Source organism: Mustela nivalis (assembly GCF_964662115.1).
Source record: "Mustela nivalis genome assembly, chromosome: 16".
Lineage (NCBI taxonomy): Eukaryota > Metazoa > Chordata > Mammalia > Carnivora > Mustelidae > Mustela > Mustela nivalis.
In genome coordinates this window covers 9,767,096-9,792,400 of record NC_139035.1, presented here as the reverse complement: position 1 = coordinate 9,792,400, position 25,305 = coordinate 9,767,096, and the positions used below count along the sequence as shown (strand labels likewise).

Here is a 25,305-nt window from a genome sequence, read left to right as displayed (position 1 = left end):
TTACTCTTCCACTGTCCCTCTGTTTTTCAGATTCTAAAGGAGATATTTGGAATAGGTTATTTTGAAAGGGAGGGATTACACCAAAAGGTCAGTATTGTAGCTCTGATTCTTTAAATGAAGCTTCAGTGAATTATTCAATTTCTCTGTGGTTAAATGTTGCCATCTGAAAAATCACCCCAATAATTTCAAGTCTGTGTCAGGTCTTGCAAGTGTTGGGCATATTTTTTACTTGATGTGTTATAACACTTAATAATGCATATTGATGCCTGTAAAGCAAGTTGTTCTTTAGGGCAGGGACCAGAATTGCTGAATATACCCTTTACAGAGCTAACCGAAACATAGCATGCATAGAAATGCTTAATTATCACATGTGTTGCTGTTGTTGACTCATAAATTGTACAGAAGTGCTGAGATAAGGACTCCGAGTTGGTATAAAGGTATTTTTTTTTTATCTGTTTCTAGATTCATAACAGTGTGCTGTCTCAACATAAAACAAAGAATCTCAAAATGATCTTTTTCTTCCCCAAGGACAAAGGAGAAACTTCTTGGCAAGAAGTCAGATTGACAACAGGAATTCGAGAAGGATCTTGTAGTTTCTGATTTGGTTTTGTGCGTTTCAAATCAAATAAGGGAAAGTCAACCGTGCCTAAATTACACACCCAAGTTCCTCCCCCGCCATCCCTTCCACCCCATATGTGAAAATATTTTCCGTAGAATCGGGACGGGCTTGGATTCTGGAGAATCTAGGCTTGGCTGTCAAGTGAATGACAGAACGTGGAAAGTGAACAACGAGAAGTGTTTTTACCTGAAGATTTAGAAGAAGCCCCGAAGGAGACACAGAGCTGTAATAATGGAACCGCTGAAAGACCTTCAACAGGCATGAAAACTAACTGCAACTTCAGCCTAGTCTGAACCCTGTACCAGAGGGGAAATAATGTTTTAAAGGACATCACAGAGGGGCGCCGCCTGGGTGGCTCAGTGGGTTAGGGCCTCTGCCTTCGGCTCAGGTCATGATCGCGGGGTCCTGGGATCGAGCCCCATTAGGCTCTCTGCTCAGCGGGAAGCCTGCTTCCTCCTCTCTCTCTCTGCCTGCCTCTCTGCCTACTTGTGATCTCTCTCTGTCAAATAAATAAATAAACATTAAAAAAAAATTTAAAGGACATCACGGGGATCAGCTGAAAGTAACTGAAAGACAGGATGGTAGATTGCCTAAAGTGACTCATGGACGTTAATTCCTCGGACTTTGATAACTGGACTCTGGCTACACAGAGGAATATCCCATTGCCTGGGGGAAAACACATGGAAGTATTTTGGCATAAAGGCTCTCAGTGATTCAGGGGAAAAAATACTGGGCATCAGTTAGCCCGGAGACGGGGAATATGGGTGCCCTCTGTACTGTTTATGTTCTTGTCACTTTTCTGTGTGTTACAAGTTATTTACAAAAAATTCTAATTCCCTTAAGAGTGGGGGGAAAACATTCTTCAGATCGAATTTCCCTTTTAGAACTTATGCTGGACCATCCCTGTGCTCTCCACCGGCTTTCCACAGCAAGGCTCTGAGCTCCACGGGGGGTCCAAGATGCCTTGTGGTAACTGGGCTCCCATCTGCCCACAGGCTGGCTTCTCCCCGGCCCAGCCCTGGCTCGCCCATGAACCTGAGTTCTTTGTGGCTTCTCCACAGAAAGAAGTGTGCACAGGCTTTGGCTGCTGGGTCTCACTATCTGTCCAGGTGCCAGACTCCTGCTCTCACTTCTACAGGGAGAGATCACGGGGGAAGTCTCTGTCAATAGTGAAAGCCATCCCTACAGTGGCTCGGAAAGTTCACGAGACTCTCCACGCGGTGGCCAGCCCTCCCTGCCTCCACCAGCAACCAGGATTGTGGAGGGTCAAGGTACGGATGGGAGCTGCCTGGGTCACGAGGCATGTTTACTGCCTTCCCCTCCCGCACTCTGCTCTGCCCACTTACTGTGAAACCGCATAGTCTTTTTCGACCCCCAAACCACCCTAAAAGGGAAGAACCTTCGAGCGGGGAACTTGCCTTCTTCATCAAGTCTCCTGTACCGTGTCCTGACGGCAGGCACATGAGAAATAGCTTGGGAAAGAGCAAATGCATTAATGGGGAGTCTACATCTTGGCTCTTATCCTATCCCTGGGAGCAATTGAAGTCATGGTCACTGCCTCTTCCAAAACACGGCATCTCAAACATTTGAGGACACTTTCACGGTCCCCTTTCTTTTCTTGCTTAGCCCCAAATCCTGCCAAGTCCGATTGCCATGTCTCACACTACATGATTGATAAAACATAACTAGTTAAAGTCACTGACCTTCCCTCACTCACTCACAACTCACTCATTCATTCATTTCCCCCCAAATTTGTTTTCTTTTCTTAGTTAGGATCCACACCCACCGGGGGGCTTGAACTCCCGCCCCTGAGGTCAAGAGTTCCATGATCTACCAACTGAGCCAGGCAGGCACCCCAGGATTTGTCATTAAAAAAAGAAGAAGAAGAAGAAGTAGAAAAATACAATAAAATTAACAATATAGCAATAATTGCATGGAAAACAGGGTCTGGAGGAGCGATCTAATAGTCCCCCCCCCCAAAAAAAACGTTACACAGTTCTCATGATTGACTTTAAAACTTGATTCTCGTGTTCCTGGCACAAAGTTGAATGGGGAAATGTTACGAGTTTCATGAACCTTTATTAAGAGGATGAAACAGACCAGTTCCTCAGGAGAGACAAGGTTATTCACTGTGTAAGGCCTTGCAAATGCTGGGAAACTGAACCATGTAACGGATGGTCAGTTTCTGTACTCAAAATTCACAGCAAATGCCGGAGCAAAATGAGAAGACTTGTTTCTTATAATAATTTCTGATGAATGCTTGAAGGCAGAAGGTCAACACGCAATTCAGAGTGGATGGTGGGTTATAAAAAAGGTTAAGCTGATTTGGTCTGAACGTGTAAATATCTAATCGACATAACTCAGAATATAGCTGGACAGTGTCTTGGTTGTGTTTTTAATTACTGACCTTTCATCAGACCTCTGGAGTTTGGAGCACCGGAGAGAAGGACATCTGAGATCACACTCCCTTAGAAGAGTCTGAAGGGCACCGGTCCTATAATCTTAAGCTAGGTGGCCTCCTAGCTCCCTAGTTCCATGGGTGGGCTACAAAAAGGCTTTTTGGAGGCAGGATAAACAACGGGGAGGGTTAGCATTTTGTTCTAACCGTAGGGAGCTGATCCAAGGTGTCACAATGCTGACACAAAACAGAAGGAGACGCAGAAGCATCCACCCAGAGTGCCAGGGCTTTCTGCCGGACAGAGGTCGGGGAGGGCAGGCTGGCAAAGTTGCTAACGTTTACATTAATCTGGCGAGGTAGACACTGTTTCCCCTGTTTCCAGATTCGGTAACTGAAGCTGGGGCCATAGAAGAGCTTAAATGGCAGGCCTTCGGTCTCCAAATGTCGTCCTTGGACCGCTGTGACACCAGCTTCCCTAGGCCACCCCATGGGGGGTATAAATGGTGCTATATATATAAATACAATGTCATCATGGGAATTCCTTGGGCTTCTTTCAGAGTAAAGTCAGGCCTAGGCGTGGCGTGTTTGGGAAGACTCCAAAACCAGCATTCCAGGAAAAAAAATCATGATTTGTTGCACTGCCAATTCCCAAGCTGTGAACACTCCCGCCATGACCTGGGTATGGCCTCCAGCAAGTGGGGTTCCAGGTAAGAGCATCCAGAAAATTCTACGTGGCTCCTGGTTTGCTCTTCGGTGAATGAGAAAGATATATATATATATATAGATATATAGATAGATACACAGGGGGAAAAATATATATATTTATATATTAAATATATAAATATAAAAATATATATTTATATATTAAATTTACATATTTAATATATAAATATATATATTTTCCCCCCTGTGTCCCATCCACCACTCCATAATTGTCTTTTAAATTTATTTCATAATTTGGGCTGTTTCTGGGAAAGGAATGGAAGTAAATCAAGATGCTAGAAAATTCCACCCGGGGAAGCCCGAGCAACCTTAAAAGACCCCAACGGCGACCTGCCTTCAGCATATCCACGCGCCCAGATCTACCTGAGCCACAACCTTGTATCACATGCTGACTGCTTGACTTTGGAACCAAAATCAAGCTGCTTAATTTGCTTTTAGGTCTATACTATTTCAGAGAGGAGTAATTTTTTAAAAAAAGAAATGTGTTCAAGAACTAGTAGGGACTAAAGGGACGCTTCTAACGATTAGCCATTTTTCACTTACTAAGAAAGTACCTTAAAGGTATTTTTTATGCCTTTTTTTTTTTTAAGAGAGGGTGGGGGGAGGGAAAAGGCTTTATACAGTCACGGCCATACCTTGAGATAGTCTTTACGTCGTCATAGTAACACTGGATAGTGATCAAACCAAAATTATGGCAAAATTTCTGTTTTTCCGTTTGCTTAGTGTTCTGGATCTTTATCACTAATTCAACCCCAAACTCTCCTCTGTATTCTGTAACTCCACCCTCAAAACGTTCAAAATATCAGCTATGGGATCATCACCTCTTATCAAGGATCCTTTCCTGTATCCTCCTGATCGTGCCTCCCTCTTAAATCTACTGATATTTGCCATTTTAGAAATCCAACTACAACTTAAAATGCCTATTTATTTATCTTAAAATAACAAGGAGCCCATTATATGTTGGCATATGCGACATACCTTAGGAAATACACCTATTTACCCAAATAAAAAAATGTAATGAGAAGATGAACATTGTTCTACGTTTTCACAAATCTCTTTTATGCCTGGTGTACATTAAGTTACGCGGCTTATGACTGGTTATGTTGTTTCTGTTGTCTATATGGATGTATGTAGTTGGTAAATGGAGGGCTATTTTAATAGCCTTTCCAGATAATTGGGAACATTCTTCTTGGATACTGTACTAAAAATTGACAAGTGGTGGTCACTTAAAGGTTCACAGAAACGAGCAATCTGAAACTGCGTTAATCCAGGCTTATTACTCTGCTATACTAAAATCCATTAGGCTCCCTTGCACTTAGAATGGATATTATTACAAGATTCTGTAAGAATGCATAGGTCATTGGAAAATGTTTGTTTACTGAATTATATGTATCTTCCAGATGCTGATATACTCTGTTACACAATATCCAAAAAAAATCACATTTGTTAATTTCACCATTAATCTTATCAGGAAGTCTTTAAGTCATGGATAGGTGATTGGATAAAGATTTTTGTACACACACACACACACACACACACACATAGGAATATTACTCAACCATAAAAAAGAATGAGATCTTTCCTCTGCAACAAGGATGGACCTAGACGACATTATGCTAAGTGAAGTAAGTCAGACACAGAAAGACAAGTACCATACGATTTCACTTATATGTACAAACAAAAGCAGAAACAGACCTATAAATACGGAAGATAAAGTGATGGTTGTAGGGTGGGGTATGGGCAAAACGGGTGAAGGGGAGTGGGAGACACAGGCTTTTAGTTATGGAATGAAAAAGTCACGGGCTGAAAGGTACAACATAGAGAATACGGTCAATGGTATTGTCGTGATATTGTATGGTGACAGATCGTGACTTGAGCCCAAGGCAGATGCTTAACCGACTGAGCCACCCAGGCACCTGCATGAAGGACAGTCTTAAGTGGAAATGTGGTTTAAAAAATTTCCGAACGTGTGATGATGGAGAATACAATGACTCATATAGTTTGGTGCCACTGCCTTGATTCGCGCAAACATGCCAGCAGTTTCACTCATCAGAGCAAATGCCGACCCAGTGAAAATGGCAAATAATGTCTGACTGTTCTATAAAAATCGTTTTGATCTCATGGACCCAGAGAAAGGGTTTTGGAGATACCACTGGTCCATGGAGGACCCTTGGAAAACTGCTGTCACAGGTGATCTCAAACAAAATAAATCAAGTAGAAGCAAAAGAAGAAAGGCATGATATGGAAATAAATATTAACAAACACCCACTGCCTTCCCAGTAGAACGGCATCTTTTGCATCAAGTCTTGTCAAATGATTTAACTCTTTAACTTACGTGTGCATGTAAGTTTGATTTAAAAACTGATAAAAGATGAACCTGGTTGAAAAATTTAAGCATTCTAGGTAACTGAAGCTTTCTTCCAAAGCCTACTTTATTGCTTTAAATACTCAAGAGACTGGAAAAACTCCTTCCCAAGGATAAACATGGTTGTATACCATAAGCTTGAAAAGTAATTTCATTTTTCATGTTGATAGAATACAGGCCATTGCTCTTTGTCAGCCAATTCTAGTAATAAAGATGGATAAATTATACTTCAGTCCATTCTGTCAGAAGAGTTGTACGTTTGTGTGTTTGTGTGAACGTGTGTCCATGAAGATGAGCTTTTTCAAGAGTGAACACAGTGAGAATGCTTGAGTTATTGAACGCTAGACGTAAGAGAAACAACCTCCTCTTCATTCCATATTCCATGGCCTCCCTTGGAATGAGCTTTCGTGCCAACTGCAAGGCTGACTTACAAGGTCCCCCTAGCAGACCCCAGGGCCACTGCCTCTCCAATGTTCGTGGTCCCAGAGTCCCTCACAAGAGACAGGCATGCCGGGCACGTTAACATACCTCAAACACCCACAGGGCTTTGCAGCTGGGGGTTCGAGGGTCAGAACCCACCCATCAACTGGATACCTTCCCTCCTGGAACTTACAGACTCAGAGCGGCGTTCCTAATAGAAATACAATTCCAGACAGACTGGAGGTGAAGGTCAGGTTTAACTGAAGGCTTGGATTCCTCTCCCTTACAAAGTACACGTGAGCACCAACTCTCCACGAAGACTCAGCTTCCCTTCTCTCCGGGGAAGACGGGAGACATGTGGAAGGAACAGGGGTCACACTTAGTCACACTCCTGCTTATGGTGAAAATGGGCTGGACCAGATTCATTAACATGGTCGTCATCGTGACAATTTTCAAACCCAGCAACACCTGCTAACACCATCATATGGGCAAGGAGGTAGCAGGGGCGGGGTGGGGGACATGGGGAGAGCACGGGGAGAGCAAATCTGGCCAAAGCCGGACTATGACATTTCTGTGGCTAGTCACTGAAGGTGACCAACTTGTCCTCAGTGAGCTAAAGCGCTGATTCTAATAGTCTCTTTAATCACACTTTTCAAGGAACACTATGTTTCAATCTGAGCTGCTCTATACAATTTTCTTCTTCCAAAGTATCGATCCAGAGAGAAAGTTGTCATGTAAACCTTCCCAGAAAGCGGTTTTTCTGTGCCACAGCAAAGAACCCCAGTAGGTTCATCTCATGGATCTCAGACACGGGAGTCCCCAGGTCACTCCTGGAAACGCGTCCAGTCTCACAGAGATGGGCACCAAAGAATCACCTGGACAAGAGAGAACAGACCTGCTGCTCGGTTTCTGAACGGAGAGGTGGGGCCAGAGGACCTTTTAGCTCAGGGTTGCAAAATGGCCTCTTCTGGCCTCAAAAATATTAATACATATCATGCCCAAGTTGGTAATGCCATCCAGAACCCGTAACATTTCCTGGGTGAGCAGCTGGGTCGAAGTGGGTGAGGGAGGTTAGCGGACTTGGCACCCTTCTCTGGGAAGGTTTCCACACCCCGTGTTTGGGTCCTTACCGACGGACCGGTGGCCAGTGACACTCTGGGGATGTGCAGGACAGCCCCGCCTGCTGCTATCGTCATGCATACAATGGAAGCAGAGATTTTTAAAGGTGGAATCAAGAGCTGGACCGGCGAAGGCAGCCTCTACTTCATCCAGTAACACCGTATTTGCTATTTATTTCTGGGTTATGAGTCATCCAAATGGTCCATCCAATTCACAGCTTTCTAAGTAAGGGAGGCGAAATGCATTTTTCTGGATTCCTGGAGGCAATGTGTATCTGGCTTCTGCTCTATTTTCTGGCTTCTGCCCCGGCACCGACCCCAGCTGGACCCACACCAGAGAGCCACGCTCAGGGAGACTGCTGAAGGGATCTTTCCTTCCCAGCTCCTGACCCTGGACACGGTGGGCATCTTGAAACCCCGAAAGAACGAAAATACTGACCCGAGTACATTCTCCAGCTGAACTGTTTTTGTTTTCCCAGGATCTGAGAGTCATAGGCAAGGCTGGGGAGATGATCCGCCACTTATCTTATCAATGGGTGGCTTTAAAAAGAGGTTGTTTCAAGGAGGAACAATGCTAAGTCGGGTCGGGGCGATCCCCACGACCCGTGCGGTCTTTATGGACAGGGTGGGGGAGGGGCCAAGATTCTTCTGCAAGGTGGGTGGTCAGAGTCCAGTTGAGCTGGGCATCAGGCTCTCCTGAGACCTCCACCTAGCAGCCTGGGTCATAGCTCCCACCTACCACTAAGGACACCAGAGTGACAGACGCCCTCCCTTCCCCTACACATGGGGACAGAGTAGCGCAGGTAAAGGAGAGCCCATCTTCCCATAACTGGAAGAGCCCATCCTCCCCCGGTAACTTCCTAGAACAAGACACACTGAAAACAGGCACGGTGTGATGGTGTGCTTCATTTCTATTCCCAGGCACTAGCACGGTGCCCGGCTCAAAAAATGTTTGCCGAAGGGATGAGTACACGGATGGCTGTGTAAGGTATGGGGTGACACAGTCACGCCGCTTTCGCTGTTGAGACACTGAAAAGACACAATGGCCCAGTGGAGAAGATGTTGAATTTGAGTCAGAAGGGTTGGGTCTCGGAAGCATTAATCGCCTAACTGGCTCTTGCTTCCCTTACTTGTCTAGCCTCATCCGTCCCCGCCACCAGCACCCAATGTGGCCTCGCCTCCAACCCCCAGTCTCGAAGTCTACAGCTGGCTCCAGACCCGAGGGCCCAGCAGCTCACCACCCACATGGCAGCCAACACAGGCCGGGGGCCACCCCCAGCCCACCAATCCTTAAGGCCTTCAGCCTTATCCTAAATATCTGTGCAATCTGTGCACCCTTCACCCAAGCCCTCTACTTGCTACCCCTCACCACTGCCCAGAGCAGCGGCCCCCACTTTCCTATTTGCGGCAGCAGGCGCCCCCCACCACCTGCCTGAGTCCTGTTTGCAGACAGTTTCTCCCTGCCTCGGACAGTGGAGGGGTGAAGCCCACTCTGCCCATTTTCTCGCTCTTCTCCAGCTCCCAGCACACCTTTCCATGACACCCCGAGCCTCTAGGTCTCTGCTCCTCCTTCCATCTTCTTGGAAGCTCTCCGCTAAGACACCTTAGCAGGGGTGTAGATTCTGGGTGCTACAATGTAGGGGTGCCCTAGAGTGCCAGAGTGTGCAAATGCTTGCTTCGATGAAGCTGCGTGTGCTTACCATGTATGTGCACCCGGTGGCTGATGTTTGGATAGATGGTACACTAGCCACGTATAGACCTTATTAGATATTTAATGAGTAGTTACTGTAATTAACACATTCACACCAATTAACCCCAAAGGCTGCATTCGTTTGTTTACCGCTTAGACTATGATCTAGTTGGAACTCAGCAGCCCCTTAGTAGAGGTCGAAGGTTTGCAACGTTTCAATAAGTGACTTTCTTGTTAATTGCTCTACTTTTGTTCCCACGGCCTTTTCTGCCAAATCTTGGGCATCAACTCCTCACAGTGATGGAATGGACTGATTTTCGTTGCAGGTCCTTGGATTTCCTTTGCCTCCCCCCCCTCGGAGAGGCGAATAAACCGTGACAAATTCAGAGCAGAGGGGTAGAATGCGGGGAAAGGTATGAGCAATTGTGGGATCAAAGATTAGGTATTAGAACTCGCTGGAGGCGATTGCACACTCTAAAATAAAAAAGACAGAAAGAGTGTGTGGGAGAGAGGGGATGGGGGTAAGAGGCTCGAGGTAACTGAATCTGAGCAGCCGTAGTCTGGGACCTGCTGAACACTCACACTCAGGTAAGAACTTCTTCACTGAACTTCCTCACTGTTCACTGTTCACGTAAAACTTACATCGTGACTTGTAGAAAAGTTATCGACCAAACTTCTTAATCCTAACAAATAACTAAGTCAATGCTCCATAAAACACCCGTTGGCTAATTTCTGCAGAGTCCGGAAACGTGGGGTTCCCGCATGCGGGGTGGTGTCCGTTTCCGCACACTCGTGCCTCAGTTTCCCCACCATGACAGCCATCGGCGGACCTCCCAGGACCGTGACAAAGCCGCACGGCACAAACACACAGGAAGTGCTAAGCGTGCTGCCCGCAGACAGCGCGCGGCCAGCGGGCATGAGCTGTAATTATTACTTTTATGACCGAGACACAGTGATGATATTCACCGACGGCTCCCGGGGCCGAGAGCCAGGGCACCAGAGACAAAGCCCGAGGCGGGGGGAAGAGCATATCATAGGGGAGTGAACCGGGAGAGGCTCAGTGGGGTCTGCTCACAGGCTGACGACGCAGAGGGCAGCCCGGGAACCTCAGGCTTCGCCCCTGCGGGTGGAGAAACGGCCAGAGCTCACGAGGGCGGTGGTGGGAGTGGAGCGCAATGAAGACACTCCCTTCGCTCGGGCTCTTCCCTGCACGCGGCTGCGTTCAAGACACTCATCACGACGGGTGCCTGGGGGGCTCCGTCGGCTCAGGTCATGATCTCAGGGTCCTGGGATCGAGCCCCGCATTGGGCTTCCTGCTCAGCGGGGCGCCTGCTTCTCCCTCTGCCTGCCGCTCCCCCTGCCTGTGCTCTCTCTCTCCCTCCCTCTCTCTCTCCTGCTATCTCATCGCTGTCTCTCTCTCTCAAATAAATAAATAAAACCTTAAAATTTTTTAAAAAGCTACTCATCACGAGAGGACTGCCTAAACTGAGCTGCACAGCCTCAGGCATAAGGGAGGGCCTCCGCCTCGGGGGTTCACCCCGTGTCCGGGCTGGGTGCGTTGTTCCGGTGGGCAAATGTCACCTTTCAGCGTGCCGTGTGGCTGCCGGGTGCCAGAGAACCACGCTGTGCACGAGCAGCCCGTGCGTGTTGGGTTTCGCAGAATTTCTCAGTATGCAATCTCACTTTGCAACTGTGTGTGTATGTGTGCTTGTGCGTGTGCAAAATTGCATTTAAGGCCAATGCTTAGAATTCAAAAATAAATTTTAGGGTGAACTAACCGACTCCTCAAAGCAGTCTGAGGGACGGACACTCCAGGGCGGATCTCCACATTCTGTGGTCAGAATGTTCCTCAGCTATTCGGCAGATCAGGGGGGCCCCCTCCTCGGGGCCAGAACAGAGTTCCATTTCCACTGAGATCAGTTCAAGTCCTTTTGAAAGGATATGTGTGAAGACACTGAATTTGAACATATATCATTCTGTGAAATTAAACCCATATGATGGACAAGGAAATGGCTCTTTTCTTAATCTTAGGGAATTAATTTATGATGAGATTCTAAATATGGGTCCAGTCTCCCTCTTAGGAGAGCCGAAGTAGGTCTCACTAGAGGGCAGCATTGCTCACCCAGCCTTTTCTGTTTGGGGTGGTTTTTTGTTGTTGTTGTTGTTTTGCCCATTTTTGTCTCCAGCTTTGTCCCCACTGCCTCCCCACCTCCCAGAGAGAAGATGTGACACGGAAGGCTTATCTGCCCCACCATACAGAGCAATAAAACAGGAGACCTGACTTGGAAATCCTGGTGACCCAGAACTGCCCAACAGCCGTGTTGGTCGGGTGTGCGGTGGGTGTCCCTCCCTGGGGCGGCTACACGTTCCAGCAATCCGAGACCTGGCCCCTGCCCTCGGCAGGGTGGGGAGGGGCAGGGACACGTGTGCAGGAAACGGTGTTTGAATCCCAGCTCTGGCATTTCCTAGCCGCGTGACCTTGGGCAGGTCATTTGACATTTCCGGGCTTCCGTCTGTAAACTGTAATTCCCAGGGGGCGCGGCCCGCCATTCTGCTTCCATTGGTCTCTGAGGTCTGGGTGCTTTCATGAAAAGGGAGCACGTCTGGAGCGGACTCATGGGCTGCATTCTCCCAGCCTAATCCTCGGGAACCGGGGACAGCCAGCCTTGCTAATTATGGTGGAAACGGTCACCATCGGATTGGCTCAGATGGGTCATGTAGTTCCAAAACTGGTTACAGCCTTGAATGCAGATGTGGGTTTGCTTCTCAAATGGTACCTTCTTTCTCCCCAGGGTCATCCCCGGGGGCCTCAGATAAGCTGCTGAAGGGACCTATTAACCCTTTGAGGCCCCTGCTGCAGCAGTCATGCCCTAAAAGCTCTCCAAAGTCCTAAAAATGGTGACTAATGTATGTTCTAAACACCCAGATGACTTCCTGGGAATGAGTAATGAGTGAGGCACATGAAATACTTGACTCAATAACCAATCCCCACAAATACCCCTGTAAGATAGAGGCACGCCAATTTGTCACGCTAAAGATGGTCAGCACGGCCAAATCTTAATTTGAAGGCAATTAGGTGGGTGCATCGGGTGGGGCAGGTAAGGCGGAGACTTCAATTTTCCAATTTATTGGTGATTCCAGATTCTATCATAATTGTAAAAGAAAGAATCTTATTTTATAAATAGATAAGTAAATAAAAAGAAACCACCCGTATTAACAATTGTATGTTACCGCGCATATATAAATAGCAAGAATGAGGGTCCCCCGGTGGGCTTGCCCAGTTCAATGTCTGCCTTCGGCTCAGGTCATGATCTTGGGGTCCTGGGATCAAGTCCTGCAGCAGACTCCCTGCTCAGCGGGAAGTTGCTTGTCCCTCTGCCCCTCCCCCTGCTTATGCTCTTTCTTTCTCAAATAAAATCTTAAAAACAAACAAACAAACAAAAACAAGAATGAAAGCCCTGAGTATTCTATTTCAAAGTGTTTGTCCAGTAGGAACCATGATCTAGCCCTGAATTACTCGGTATTTCAAATTAACTCCAAATAATGAGGATTTACTCTTTTGGGGTTAGTCTAAATGCTACCTCTTCTAGTCTGTAGGCTTATAAATGATCCAAGCCTCCATGTGGCCTCCCCCCCTTCCTTATAAAGGTCTTCAAATACAGAGAAGACTGGTCCGTGGGCTTTTTTTTTTTTTTTTTTAAGATTTTATTTATTTATTTGACAGAGAGAGATCACAAGCAGGCAGAGAGGCAGGCAGAGAGAGAGAGGAGGAAGCAGGCTCCCCGCTGAGCAGAGAGCCCGATGTGGGACTCGATCCCAGGACTCTGAGATCATGACCTGAGCCGAAGGCAGCGGCTTAACCCACTGAGCCACCCAGGCGCCCCCGTGGGCTTTTTAATATTTTACCAGTTGATTCCCTCCCTCCAGAGGGAGGAGATCATTCCTCTTAGGATCTGACCCTCTCGCGTCAGCCATGGTGCCCGTATGGAAAGCTGGGGTTTGGTACAGACGGCCGATGTTGTCTGAGTCGGTGAGTGCCACGTCATTCACGTGTTTGGTATCCATTGGGTCTTGTTTCCTCATCTGGTTCTCATGATGGAAGAGCAAACCCTGATTCCATTCAGTCTTGAGTCTTGAACCTAAGCTGGCTGGAGGAACTGAGGGTCCCCATGCATCAGACACAGCCCCTCCTCTCATATCGTGTCCATCTCAGCTGTGCACCCGAGGGCTTGGCCGAGGAGAAAACCCGGACACAGGACAGCCGGGAAGCCCGCTGCATAGAGGTCACCCCACACAGTCAGCAAGGACGTTGGGCTTTTATTTCTGGAGCATGAGCAGCAAATCGAGCGTGACCCAACGCTAGTGCCTCATTGTTTGAGACTTGGATAAAATCATTGATAAGTATCAACCTCAGACTTTTCCCCAAAACTCTGCTGACTTTGTCATTAAAACAAGAAAAGAAAAGGTGGTGCCTGCCCTTACCCCCTTGACCAGTTCCCTGTGGCCGGTGGGTGTTGGAGCACTTTTCCTTGACTCCATAAAGAATGCAAATATGTAGCCCGAGGAACCAGGGCTGGGGACACTGGCTCCGATGAGGGTGGATGTGGGAAGCTATTTAAAAAACAGGTAACAGTGAAAATCCAGGGTTCCAGGGAATCTTCTCTCTGACCACAATTCTCAGCTCCGCCCTCCACCCCAACGCAGCCCCGGGAGAGCGGAGGAAGAGGAAAGGCAGTCCCCGAGGCCGGGAGACAATCGACAATCGTCCCCACGTCTGCCCCTTCTCACCCCCCCCCTCCCCCGGGGAATGGGAGGTGTAACTAAAAAATACTTTTTTTCGGGGCACAGGACCTTACCCACTATTTCTAGCCTCCTTCTGGGGCCTAGAAATACTTCTAGAAAAAAGAAAAATACAGATCATGCTACCAGTTGAACCCAAACCACCAGCTGGGTCTGAGCAAAAGGCCTGGAAGCCCTCCAGCAGGGTCAGAGGAGGTCCCCGACGGACACTGACCCCCACCCACCCCGGCAGCGCCCCCGGAAGTGCTGTTCAAAATCACACCTGTGGTTGGGACAGCGCGAATGCACTCGGGGAGTTTCATAAGCCCCGAAGAAGCGGTGATTCCCACAAGGCTGCATCCGGAAACCGGTCACTCGACCTGGTCTCCGTGAACGGTCTCTTCGCCAGCTCGCGAGGGGCTCCCCCGCAACCCCATGAGGGTGTCTACGGGCACGACTCCTCACTGCCTCTCTTTGGCTGTTCTTTTTTTAAAAGATTTTATTTATTTACTTACAGATTTATTTAGAGCGAGCGGGGAGAAGGGCAGATGGAGAAGAAGAGAGGGAGAATCTCCAGCAAGTTCCATGCTCAACTCGGAGCCCCGTGTGGGACTCGATCCCAAGACCCTGGGATCATGACCTGAGCTGAAACCAAGAGCTAGATGGTCAGCCGACCGAGCCAGGAGCTCCTGCCTCTTTTTGCTTTACCCTTTGTATCTGCACCTTTTTTACTCTCCAATGAAGGACAAAGGACATGAACAGGGCTCCCTTGCTGCTGACCCCTGTAACCACGGGCACCTGTTCTTCTTCCCCCAGTGACTCAGCTTGAAAGGGACATGGCAGCCCAGACCCCCAAGCCCTGGGTCCTCCACTCAGCCATCCTTCTATCCATCTGTCACTTGTCTGTAGTGGCTGCACTGTGCCCCCCCCCCAAGTCCACTCAGAACTCATGATCTTTGCCTTTATGTGGAATTGGGTCTTGGTAGATGCAATTAGTTAAGGATTGAGAGGAGGTTGTACTAAATTAGGGTGGGCCCTTAATCCAATGACTGGGGTCCTTATAATAAAAGAGAGACCCCAGAGGAGAAGTAGGGGGGGAAGGCAGAGACTAGAGCAACGCAGCCACAAACCAAAGGACTCCTGCAGCCACCTGGACACTGGGAGAAACAAGGGAGGGCTCCTCCCTAGGATCTTTGGAGGGACTACAACCCCACCTTGATCTGGGACTTCAAGCCTCCCAAACCATGACAGAATAGGGTTTCTGTTGTTTGAAGCCACCTCATTTGTGGTAGTTTCTGATGGCAGCTTTAGGAAACTGATACACTATTGGTCTCTAATCTTATCATCTGTCACCTACCACGGTCATCATTCCCACTGTCCATGAACTATTCTTTTTTTTTTTTTTTTAAAGATTTTATTTATTTATTTGACAGAGAGAGACCAAGCAGGCAGAGAGGCAGGCAGAGAGAGAGGAGAGAGGAGGAAGCAGGCTCCCTGCCAAGCAGAGAGCCCGATGCAGGGACTTGATCCCAGGACCCTGAGATCATGACCTGAGCCAAAGGCAGAGGCTTAACCCACTGAGCCACCCAGGCGCCCCTGAACTGTTCTTTATAGCTGGGGTTCTTGACCCCCAGCAGCTCAAACCCAGGCCTGGGTGCTGTCCCCACATCTTCTGATTCACTTGGTCTGCGCTGTGGCTCAGGGACTAGTGGTTCATCGAAGCTCTCTCTTCTGTCCCTAAATCGCTCTGGCTCTGTTCGTCCTTCCTCCTCCTTACAAGGACCTTTGCTGTAACATTGGACCCACCCTGATAATCCAGAGCGACCTCCCCCCAAATCCTTAATGTCATCATATCTGCCAAACCCCCCTTCCTATGTAAGGGAATATATCCACAAACTTCCTTTTCTAGGTATTAGGATGTGAACATCTTGGGGGGCGGGGGGACGCATCCCGCGTATGTCACCAAGTAAGAGAGCAGTTTTGGAAATTTCCTGCTGACCTTCTGGGTGTTTGCTTCAGACCACACCCCTGCCCACATCCAGGAGACAGGACGACCTTCTTAGAATGCCACCCTGAGCTCATGGCCTTCAGAAACTCTCCGTCCACGACTGAATATACAAACAGCTTCCTTTTTTGTGTGCCGTTTGTCAGAAAGCATAAAGATAAGTAATACCGCTCTGACCATCTATAAACAGGCGGAAACAAAAACCTAGCATGTTTTTAAAAAAATCGTTCTGATGTCAGAATTTGCCAAACGGTGACATCTCACGCTATTGCCCTCGCTGGGCAGAAGGAGCAAGAAATGGGCAGCTAGTGGACAGCAGGGTGAGCCCGAGCAGGGTGTTGTGCGTAGTTTAGGGTGGGTAAAGAACATGAATGAGAATCCTCTGCTCCCGACTGGCTACAGAGCTGCGCCCCACTGGCCTGCAGGAAGAGGCTCAGCAGGAAGGAGCACTGGTCCACCTCCGCCCCCAGGCTCAGCTACGCGAGAACATGGGCTCCTGGTTTCCATGAACGCTTCAGAAGGAAAGCCTCTGAGTCCTAGGGTCCTAGCGAGCAGAAACTTGCTTTCCTCTTGCAGAGGCACAGGGAAGTCCTCTGTAAAAACACCAGGATGCCTGGGTGCCTCAGTCTGATAAGCATCTGCATGTAGCTCAGGTCATGATCTTGGGGTTCTGGGATCGAGCCCCGAGTCAGGCTCCCTGCTCAGCGGGGAGTCTGCTTTTCCCTCTGCCTCTGCCTGCTGCTCCCCCTGCCCACACTCTCTCTCAAATAAAAAAGAAAGAAAAGAAAAGAGAAAAGAAAAGAACAGGAAGGGAGGAAGGGAGAAAGAGAGCAAGCAAGCAAGCAAGCAAGCAGACAGACCAGCCCCACATCCTCCCAAGGCTTCTGGCAAAGAGGATTGTAGAGGTCTTAGGCTCAGCAGACCTTGACTCCCTTCTAGGCTGGTGTCACTTTGCACTCCTCTTGCCCATGACCTAAAATGTAGATTCCAATAACGCCTGAGCTTACAAGGCATGATCAATTTCTAGAGATATAATAGAGGTAATCCCACATCGACTTCAGCCAGAGCTCAGTCTACCATTGTCTGACATCAATTCCAATGGATGCTTTTTGAGAAAGCAGGATAATTTTTACCAAAGACATATTCCTTTGACTCAAGGAATGCATGGCAAATACTTCATCACATGAATAATCTGTTATGGATTTACAACTCATGTATTAATCTAAGATCACCTTAAGATTTTCTTGGCACGTCCTCTTTATCGGAGTGTCTTGAAATAAAATTCTTCTGTCTCTTCGAATGCACCTACATTGAGTGTGACATCAAATGCCCCCCGGATTCTTTGCACAGCATCTGAGAATTTATTGAATATCATTAAGATATTTCAGGTTAAAGATTTGCTTGATGTCAATTAACCGGTTGGTTTCCACCAAAAATCTTGGGGTCTGGATAGGTCTTTTGCCTGGAATGTTTTCCTGAACCTAGGGCTGATCACGAGAAGCTCCATTACTGTTCCCCCAAGAGCAACATTTTCTTTAAGGAGCAGCCCTTTTTGCATGTGTTAGTTGCTGCGAGGGACATAAGAACAAAAAGCATCCGTGTTCTCCGTGAGTCTGTAATCTAGCCAAAGGGATCCAACCAAGATTCCGGAAACTCTGAACAAAGAATGTGTTATCTCTCATCGGCAGTCTTCTCTTCTGGCGAATGAGGGGATTTGAATAGATCACTGATGCTGGTATCCCTGCCGTATGGTTCATAAAATATTTTCCTATTTTTAACTCTGCTATCCAACCACCTAACAGGGTAGGGGTTCCATAGGTAAGGAAATAAATTAAGATGTTAAGTTACTGGGGCGCCTGGGTGGCTCAGTGGGTTAAGCCGCTGCCTTCGGCTCAGGTCATGATCTCAGGGTCCTGGGATCGAGCCCCGCATCGGGCTCTCTGCTCAGCAGGGAGCCTGCTTCCTCCTCTCTCTCTGCCTGCCTCTCTGCCTACTTGTAATCTCTCTCTGTCAAATAAATGAATAAAATCTTAAAAAAAAAAAAAAAAAAGATGTTAAGTCACTAAGCTGAAGTTCAATGAGTGTTGGAGCCATGGACTTGATCCCTTGGTTAGAGGGTCTCCAGATTCCCACCGTGATGCCAAAGACGGTGACCGTTCTGCTGGACTCTGTGATTCTGCACTGGAATCCAAACATTCTTTTGTTTCCGAGCGTGATGAGGATACAGTCTTTCCTGCACTTATTTACCAAAATGAAGAGAAGTCAGGCAAAAGCAGCTGCCGTTCAAAAAGATGAAGTTATGAAGTCATGTCTTTGTAAAGTTAAAACCCAGGTGGTCCATGGAAGGTTCTAGAATATTTTCTGCTTCCCCTATTAAATATATAGACTGTTAACTGTCTACAAGCTCATCGAAGAAAGTCTTTCCAGGAAATTGAAGGTTGCTTCTTGAAGACGGTGGGTTACCGGGGGCTGGAGGAGTTTGAGGGACCTCTGTCAGACACATGTGAAGGATTCCCCGTCACTGTTGGGAAGCCTGTCCCCGTCTCTGTCGTGCTCCCTGCACTGAAATGGCAGACGGTCAGCGTCCTCCTCTCCCTCATTTCCGCAGGCCCCGGGTCCGTGGGTGTGGAGCAGAACTGTCAGCGGCAACAAAGCCTAGATGCTTCTCTGCCCAGAGAACGGCTCTGGCACCAGTCCAGAGGGCTGTCCGCTCCGTGGGGAGGGGAGTGGGAGTGCGGGTGGGCAGGAAAAGTGAGGTCAGCTTTCAGGGCAGTCAACCGTCTCTGCTGAGCTAGCTAGACTGTGAGCTGAAGGGTATTTCCTGCAGGGAGATGTGCACAGCAGGAGACGTTCAGTCTGGCCAGACCCAGGTCACCCCGCCCAGGGCATCGGGATGACACAGTCACGACACCGGGATGCTGATTTGCAGCCAGGCACCGAACGGCTTTATCCCAGATAGATTCCCTTAGATCCCTTTATCAACCCGGGGGAAAGGCATGAATCAGTCTGTCCTGGAGTTGGAGGGGAGCCATCCAACGTACCCAGGAAAATCTCAAATGGGTAGCTCGTGGGAATCACCTCTAGACCACAGCAACCCGCCCTTGGCTGCGGGCTGGACCGCAAGCCCTTCTGTGCACTCTCAGAGCAAGCTGGGATGCACCCCTGCCTTCACCTCCCTGGCACACACCGAGCGGTTCACCTGCCTTATCCCCTGAGGGCCCCAGGACCCAAGGCAGGAGCCCCACCAACAGCCCGCAGAGCGCCCGGGCTTGATTAGAGGCTAATACACCTTTGTTACTGTCCCAGAGATTCTCTCTCATCAGAGGTGGAGGGAAGAGAGGAGAAGCAGAAAGAATCAGAGCACAGATGACAGAAATGCACCCATAATCCTTGAACCTGAGTGTAGACGGCAGCTTCATGGGCCCCGCTCCCGCCCCCCACCCATCCTAACCTGCCCAGCACTCCGACCCTTTCACAGGAGGTCGCCAGCACCCAGTCCCTCTGTCCCTGCTCATTCGTGCCGGGTGCTGGCTGGGTCTTCCAGCTAACACCGGATCTATGTTTCAAGGGCCCCGGGGCCCCGGGGAGGTGAAACATGAGTTGTCTGAGTAACACGAGTACGTGGCTAGCACAGCCCGGGAGGTGTGGAAAACACGACCTGGGGAGAAGAATGCGTCCGGGAGCGTTTTATTTATAGCAGCGAAAACCTAAACGCTAGTAATTGGCGCTTGGTTGTATAAATCGGGCCATGCTCAGATAATGGATCGTATTTATATAAGGGCGTATTATGCTACCATTAAGGGTCATATTTTAGGAAACTATTTAATGGCACGGGAAAATGCACCCAGTGTATTAAGCGGAAAGCAGATGACAGAATTAAACAACATCGCCATTTCATAAACGCTGCTCCCTTAAAATACTAGGAGGACAGGCACCCACTGTTAGAGAGTCTATTTCTGGGTGTGGTTGACTTTTAAAGTCTAACTTGGACTTTTTTGTATATTTTGTTTGTGATTTTACAGTAACCTTCTGACTTTTTGTAGTTTCCAAAATAAAGTATTTAAAATCTCAAGCAGAGAAGGCATGTGATTCAGCAACGGAAGGGGGCAAGGGAATTCAGGTCCGGGACGGTTATGGTCCAGCATTGGACTGGGAAGCCCTGTCGGGGTGCTGTTGGCCTATTGCCAGATTTATACCACGGCCCAGAACATTCCAGCCAAAAGGAAAGGGGCAGGTGGGCCCCTGGAGGTCAGGATAGGATGGTTTTCTTTGGTATGCCACGCCTGAAAAGGAGCCAGTTCTGGGGAAGAGGTTGATCGAAGACTGTTCTGGGATATGGTGGTAAAGTCGGGAGCTGCTGAGAAATGGAAGCCTCTCCCCAAAGCAGGGGCAAGCTGGTGCTGGCTCTCTTACCGACTACAGGGCCGCAGGTACCTCGATTTCCCTGTCCACAAAAGGAAGATGCTACATCTGTCCTTCCCACCCACGGTCCTACTGTGAGGTTACAGAAAAGGACGTGTACGCTGCATTTCGTAAACTCCAAAGCACCCACCCGGTAATGAACGTGGTGGGCAAACCAAGAATGCTAACTTCTCGAGACACCGATCCAGGCTGCCCACACTCCTTCACAGATCAAGAGTAGCCAGCTGTGCTCTAGAAAAGTCACCAGGAGTTGGATCATCAGCCGCATTTACCTACCTTTATGCTTCCCCATATCGTTGCCGCTTGTAACAAAAACCATGTCGTGTTTGCTCAACTTGCTTCCCTTCTGTCCCGGACACATGGACAGACCGGCTTTCCCAGCCTCCCCAGTGGGAAAGGGAGGCCAAACCCCTGGACTCCAGCTATAGGAATGCAGCTGGAAGTGCCCTGTGCCCCTGCCAGGCTGGGCTCCCCTCTTCGCTCCCACGTCCCCCCGTGAGATTCTCCACAATCTCTCTGCTTCCCTCGTTTCTTGGCCTCTTGTGCAAGAACTGGTGGCAGACTCTGAGGCCTCTGGAAAATGGCGACACGGAGAGGAGTAGAAGATCATGCAGCAAACACCCAGCACAGCAGGAACATGTGTAAGAAATACCCTGAGATCATCTGTTCCACCCCAGCTAGCCTCCCTGACTAGCACAGTCCATGACCATGGCCACCTCTCCATGCCACAGCAACTCTCAATGCTTTCCGCGGCTTCCCACATACCCAGTGCAGGGGACACAGACACATATGGTAAACCCAACCCTTATCCAACAGAAAACTCACCCAAGAGAAATCAAGGCAATTTTTTTTTTTTTAAGATTCCTTGGCAGATTTAGGACCTGCTCTCATTTCTTTAGGGAAACTTGGGACTTTGTGCTCATTTCAATAACTGCAAAGAGATAATAAGAAAATGGGAAGACACTTTTGGTAATGTCATCCCAACCGTATTTCAAGTGAGTTGCAAAGAGAAAAGGGTTCTGGTCCATCAAAGCGAAAGAGGTTAGGAAGGGAGTCCACACCTCTTCTGGAAGGTCCACACAGTTGAAGCAGAGAGCTAGAGGGATCACTGGTCCCTCAGATATTTTCTCTTTATATAGCTATGTCCAGCGGGGTCGCCTGGGGACATTAGGCTCTGAGTTGGGAAGTTCCCAGAAGGAAATGGACAAAGGCAGGAAGTGCTGCCATGTCTCTGTTTTGACTCCAACCCAACTTACTCTAATTTGTTCAGAGGCCACTTACCTGGTATGGGTACAGGGTGACCCCGTTGGTCCTCGACAGGGACCAGGTGCCGTCCAGGTACTGGTGAGCCTGAATGGCCACTGAGTTGAGGATGTTTCCATTGCTGGGACTGGTGGCCATCTGGAGGCTGACCTTGGCCTGGTGGGTTGGGGACCCACTCTTCTTCTCGGCCCCATTGCTGACCCCAAGACTGTTGGGTTTGCTGCTATGCCTGTTGTTGACAAAGGCTGTGTAGTTGGAGGAGGCATAGGGGGCAGGCACAAAGGCCCACTCTCTGGGCTGCTGGAGCCCACCCACGTGCCGGGGTCCCACCAGGGTGGGGATGTTGGAGAGCGGCGGGGGCGAGCCAGGGGAGCCATCATAATGCTCGCTGCCCGCTGCCTGCTCCAAGGTCAGCACCATCTGGATGGCCTCCTGCTTCAGCTGGTTCAGGTGCGTAGCACAAACGTCACAGCGATTGTCCTTGTCATTCCAAGCCTTCCGGATGGTGTTGGGGACTTGGAGCTTGTCGTGAATCACAGCCGAGAAAGCAGGGTCCTAGAGAACACACAAGAGAAAAAAACAGGAGAACCTATCACTCAAGGCCGGGAAGCGCAATTCACACAAGAGCGAGGCCCTAGATGAAGTCAGAGTGGGACTGTCTGGTAGACAGCCAACAGAAACGAGCAGCCAGACTGCCAGGGCAGCCTCTGGTGGACAAACACAGGTGATGGATATAAGATCATGATGTGCAGACATTAAGGAAAAACTTTTAAAAACGATCTCTAAGCCTCCTCCTCACCAGGATGGTCAAATAAGAACATACTGGATTCTTCTTCTTGCGTCCGCTAAGGAATTACAGCAGTACCTGTCCCTCCCCAAGGTGTTCACTAAGAAGACACAAATGTTTGTGCAGGTGTGAGGGGGGAGTGCAGTTGTTCTGGACCAAAGCATGGGGTCCCTGGCTCCCTGTGACCCATGGAACTGGAGATTGATGGAGATTCTATTCTAAGAAAGTCTTGGCCTCATTAGTACTGTGTGCTAAGTGCCACTGGAAGAAAACCAAACGGAACAGATTCTGGACCAGAGACCCCGCAGCCTCGCAAGCCTGAAGATTCACTGATTACCATTTGCTCATGGCAAGCTTAGATACATGGAGTCTGATACCCGGACCAACTCAAAGAAAATTGTCTCCTTGGCAATCAGTCCAAGATACCGTTCCCCATAAACTTCATCTACAACGATGATTCAAATTCATTAGTTCAGAAACCCTCATCTAAGAGAAATCAGAAACTGAATCTTTGCAGAGAAACATACCCTAGGAGGATCAACTGGTTACCAGAATATTTGGATATTCTAGTTCCAGCTCTGCTACTAATTAGCTGTGTGACCTTGGGACAAGCTACGTAGCCTCACTGAGACCATCACCCGTCACACAAGGCCATGGCCTCTCCTTGTGAGGTCCTTCCAGCTCTGTGACCCTGGTTGTGGCGAAATTGGAACAAGAGAGTAGTTCTGTGTATTATAGGGACAGAGCCGTATGCCACCTTGGGGGCCTGATCAAACTTCTGAGAGGCAAATAATGGATGCGACTCATCTCTAGGCTTGTTTTCCTCTAGGGCATTAGAAGGAAACCTGCTCTTCTGAAACCTACTGTCAGCGTTTATGGGGTGGCCGGGGTTGGCTGAAAGACCCACAGTGGGAGGGCTGTTCGCAATTAGGATCTGTCTTGATTACGGGCCGCAGCATTTTGTTTTGCCTGTTTAACTACCCTGAAGAGCTCCTCAGTGTGCCCTGATTAATTGATTAATAAATCAAGAGGTCTCTTCACACAGCAGCAGCAAGGAGTGGCTTGCGGGACAGAAACTCAAGACAGCCGGATAAAATGATGGGAAATAATAGGAGGTCAAGGTTGATCAAGTCTGGTTGAGCAAGTGATGCGAACCGTATGAGACCTGTCTTGTGGTGTCCTTCTCGCTGACAGCTGCTTTGCCCAGAGTCACAGTGCAACTCAAAGCGTGTGGCATCCAAACGGGCCCCTCGCGGACCACGTTCGAGCAGACCGTCACCTCTGTTTTCAGATAAGGAAACTGAGCTCCAGAAGGGTTAAAAGCTTGAACGACACCCAGACTTCTCGACCATTAGCTCATGAAGAGTCATATTCATCCCTGGACTCATATGTTTTTGCACATAAAGTTTTCACCTTGTCAATCTAGGAAATGTTCATTTATTCAAAAGAAATTTATTTGAGCCTTCATATGCCAAGTTAGAGTTTCCTGCTTTCTCTTTTTGTTTTTAAAAGACTGTATTTACTTATTTGAGAGACAGAGAGAGAGAGAGAGCACAGGCAGGCCAAGGGGCACAGGGAGAGAGAGAAGCAAGCTCCCCGCTGAGCAGGGAATCCAATGTGGGGCTCGATCCCAGGACCCCAAGATCATGACCCAAGCGGAAGGCAGATGCTCAGCTGACTGAGCCCCCTAGATGCCCCCATGTCTCTTCTGTTTTCATATAATACTACATAACAAGAATTTTCCCTTATAGATAAATATCATTTGAAAATGTGATTTTTAGGGCGCCTGGGTGGCTCAGTGGGTTAAGCCGCTGCCTTCGGCTCAGGTCATGATCTCAGGGTCCTGGGATCGAGTCCCGCATCAGGCTCTCTGCTCAGCAGGGAGCCTGCTTCCTCCTCTCTCTGCCTGCCTCTCTGCCTACTTGTGATCTCTCTGTCAAATAAATAAATAAAATCTTTAAAAAAAGAAAAAAAGAAAATGTGATTTTTAACGGCGACACCGTATTTCAGCCTTTAGCTGTTTCAAAGGTCAATTACTTATTCCCACATTCTACGTCATTTTCAACTTGGACTTTTAAGTTTAAGGGTTCTGCACCCAAAACATTCTCCCTCTCAGAAATAACAGAAGTTATTTGCCCTCCACATCCCCCATGAATTCAAGAAAACACCGAGGATCCTGGTCATGTTTAGAAGGAGGGTTAAGGGACAGTGAAGGTCATGTTCAGACCTGCCTCTGCCCCCCATCCCTGACTGCTGGAAAGGAACACAGAAAATCCAGTAAGATGGTTTTCTGACCACTTTATGGCTCCTTTAACTTTTCCAAGGGCATTTTGGAGAAAGGACCATCCCGCCACATCCCCTAAGCACCTCCAACTTCTAACAGACTGTTCTAAGAAATTACAACAAACTCTCTCTTCCCCAGGAAATGGCATCCGAGCCCATGGCCTTCAAGAGCAATCGATACCCCAGTGACTATGAATTCTCTCTCCCTGTCCTCGCTGGGCTTTCTCCAGAATTCTGAGCCTTACATCTCATGCCTTCCTGGAAAACGTCTCCCAGAGAAATACTCTTCACACTGACAAATCAAAATTAATTTTATTTGCCCCTAAACCTATTTGTATCCCAACAGTTACCATCAAAGTTTAAATAGTATCCTTATCCCTTCTGGCGTCCAAGCTGGAAATCTAGAAGGCCGATGGTACCTTCTAAAAGCCCG

General features: G+C 48.4%; 1 protein-coding gene across 1 annotated transcript in view; it reads right to left on the bottom strand.

Moving 5' to 3' along the window:
• The window catches only part of KIF26B (kinesin family member 26B), a 412,901-nt gene that overhangs the window by 229,126 nt on the left and 158,470 nt on the right, over positions 1 to 25,305 (bottom strand). The window contains exon 3 of the mRNA XM_082702352.1: positions 21,821 to 22,357. Coding sequence (XP_082558478.1) covers positions 21,821 to 22,357 — 537 coding nt within the window. The remainder of the gene's footprint in view (positions 1 to 21,820; positions 22,358 to 25,305) is intronic.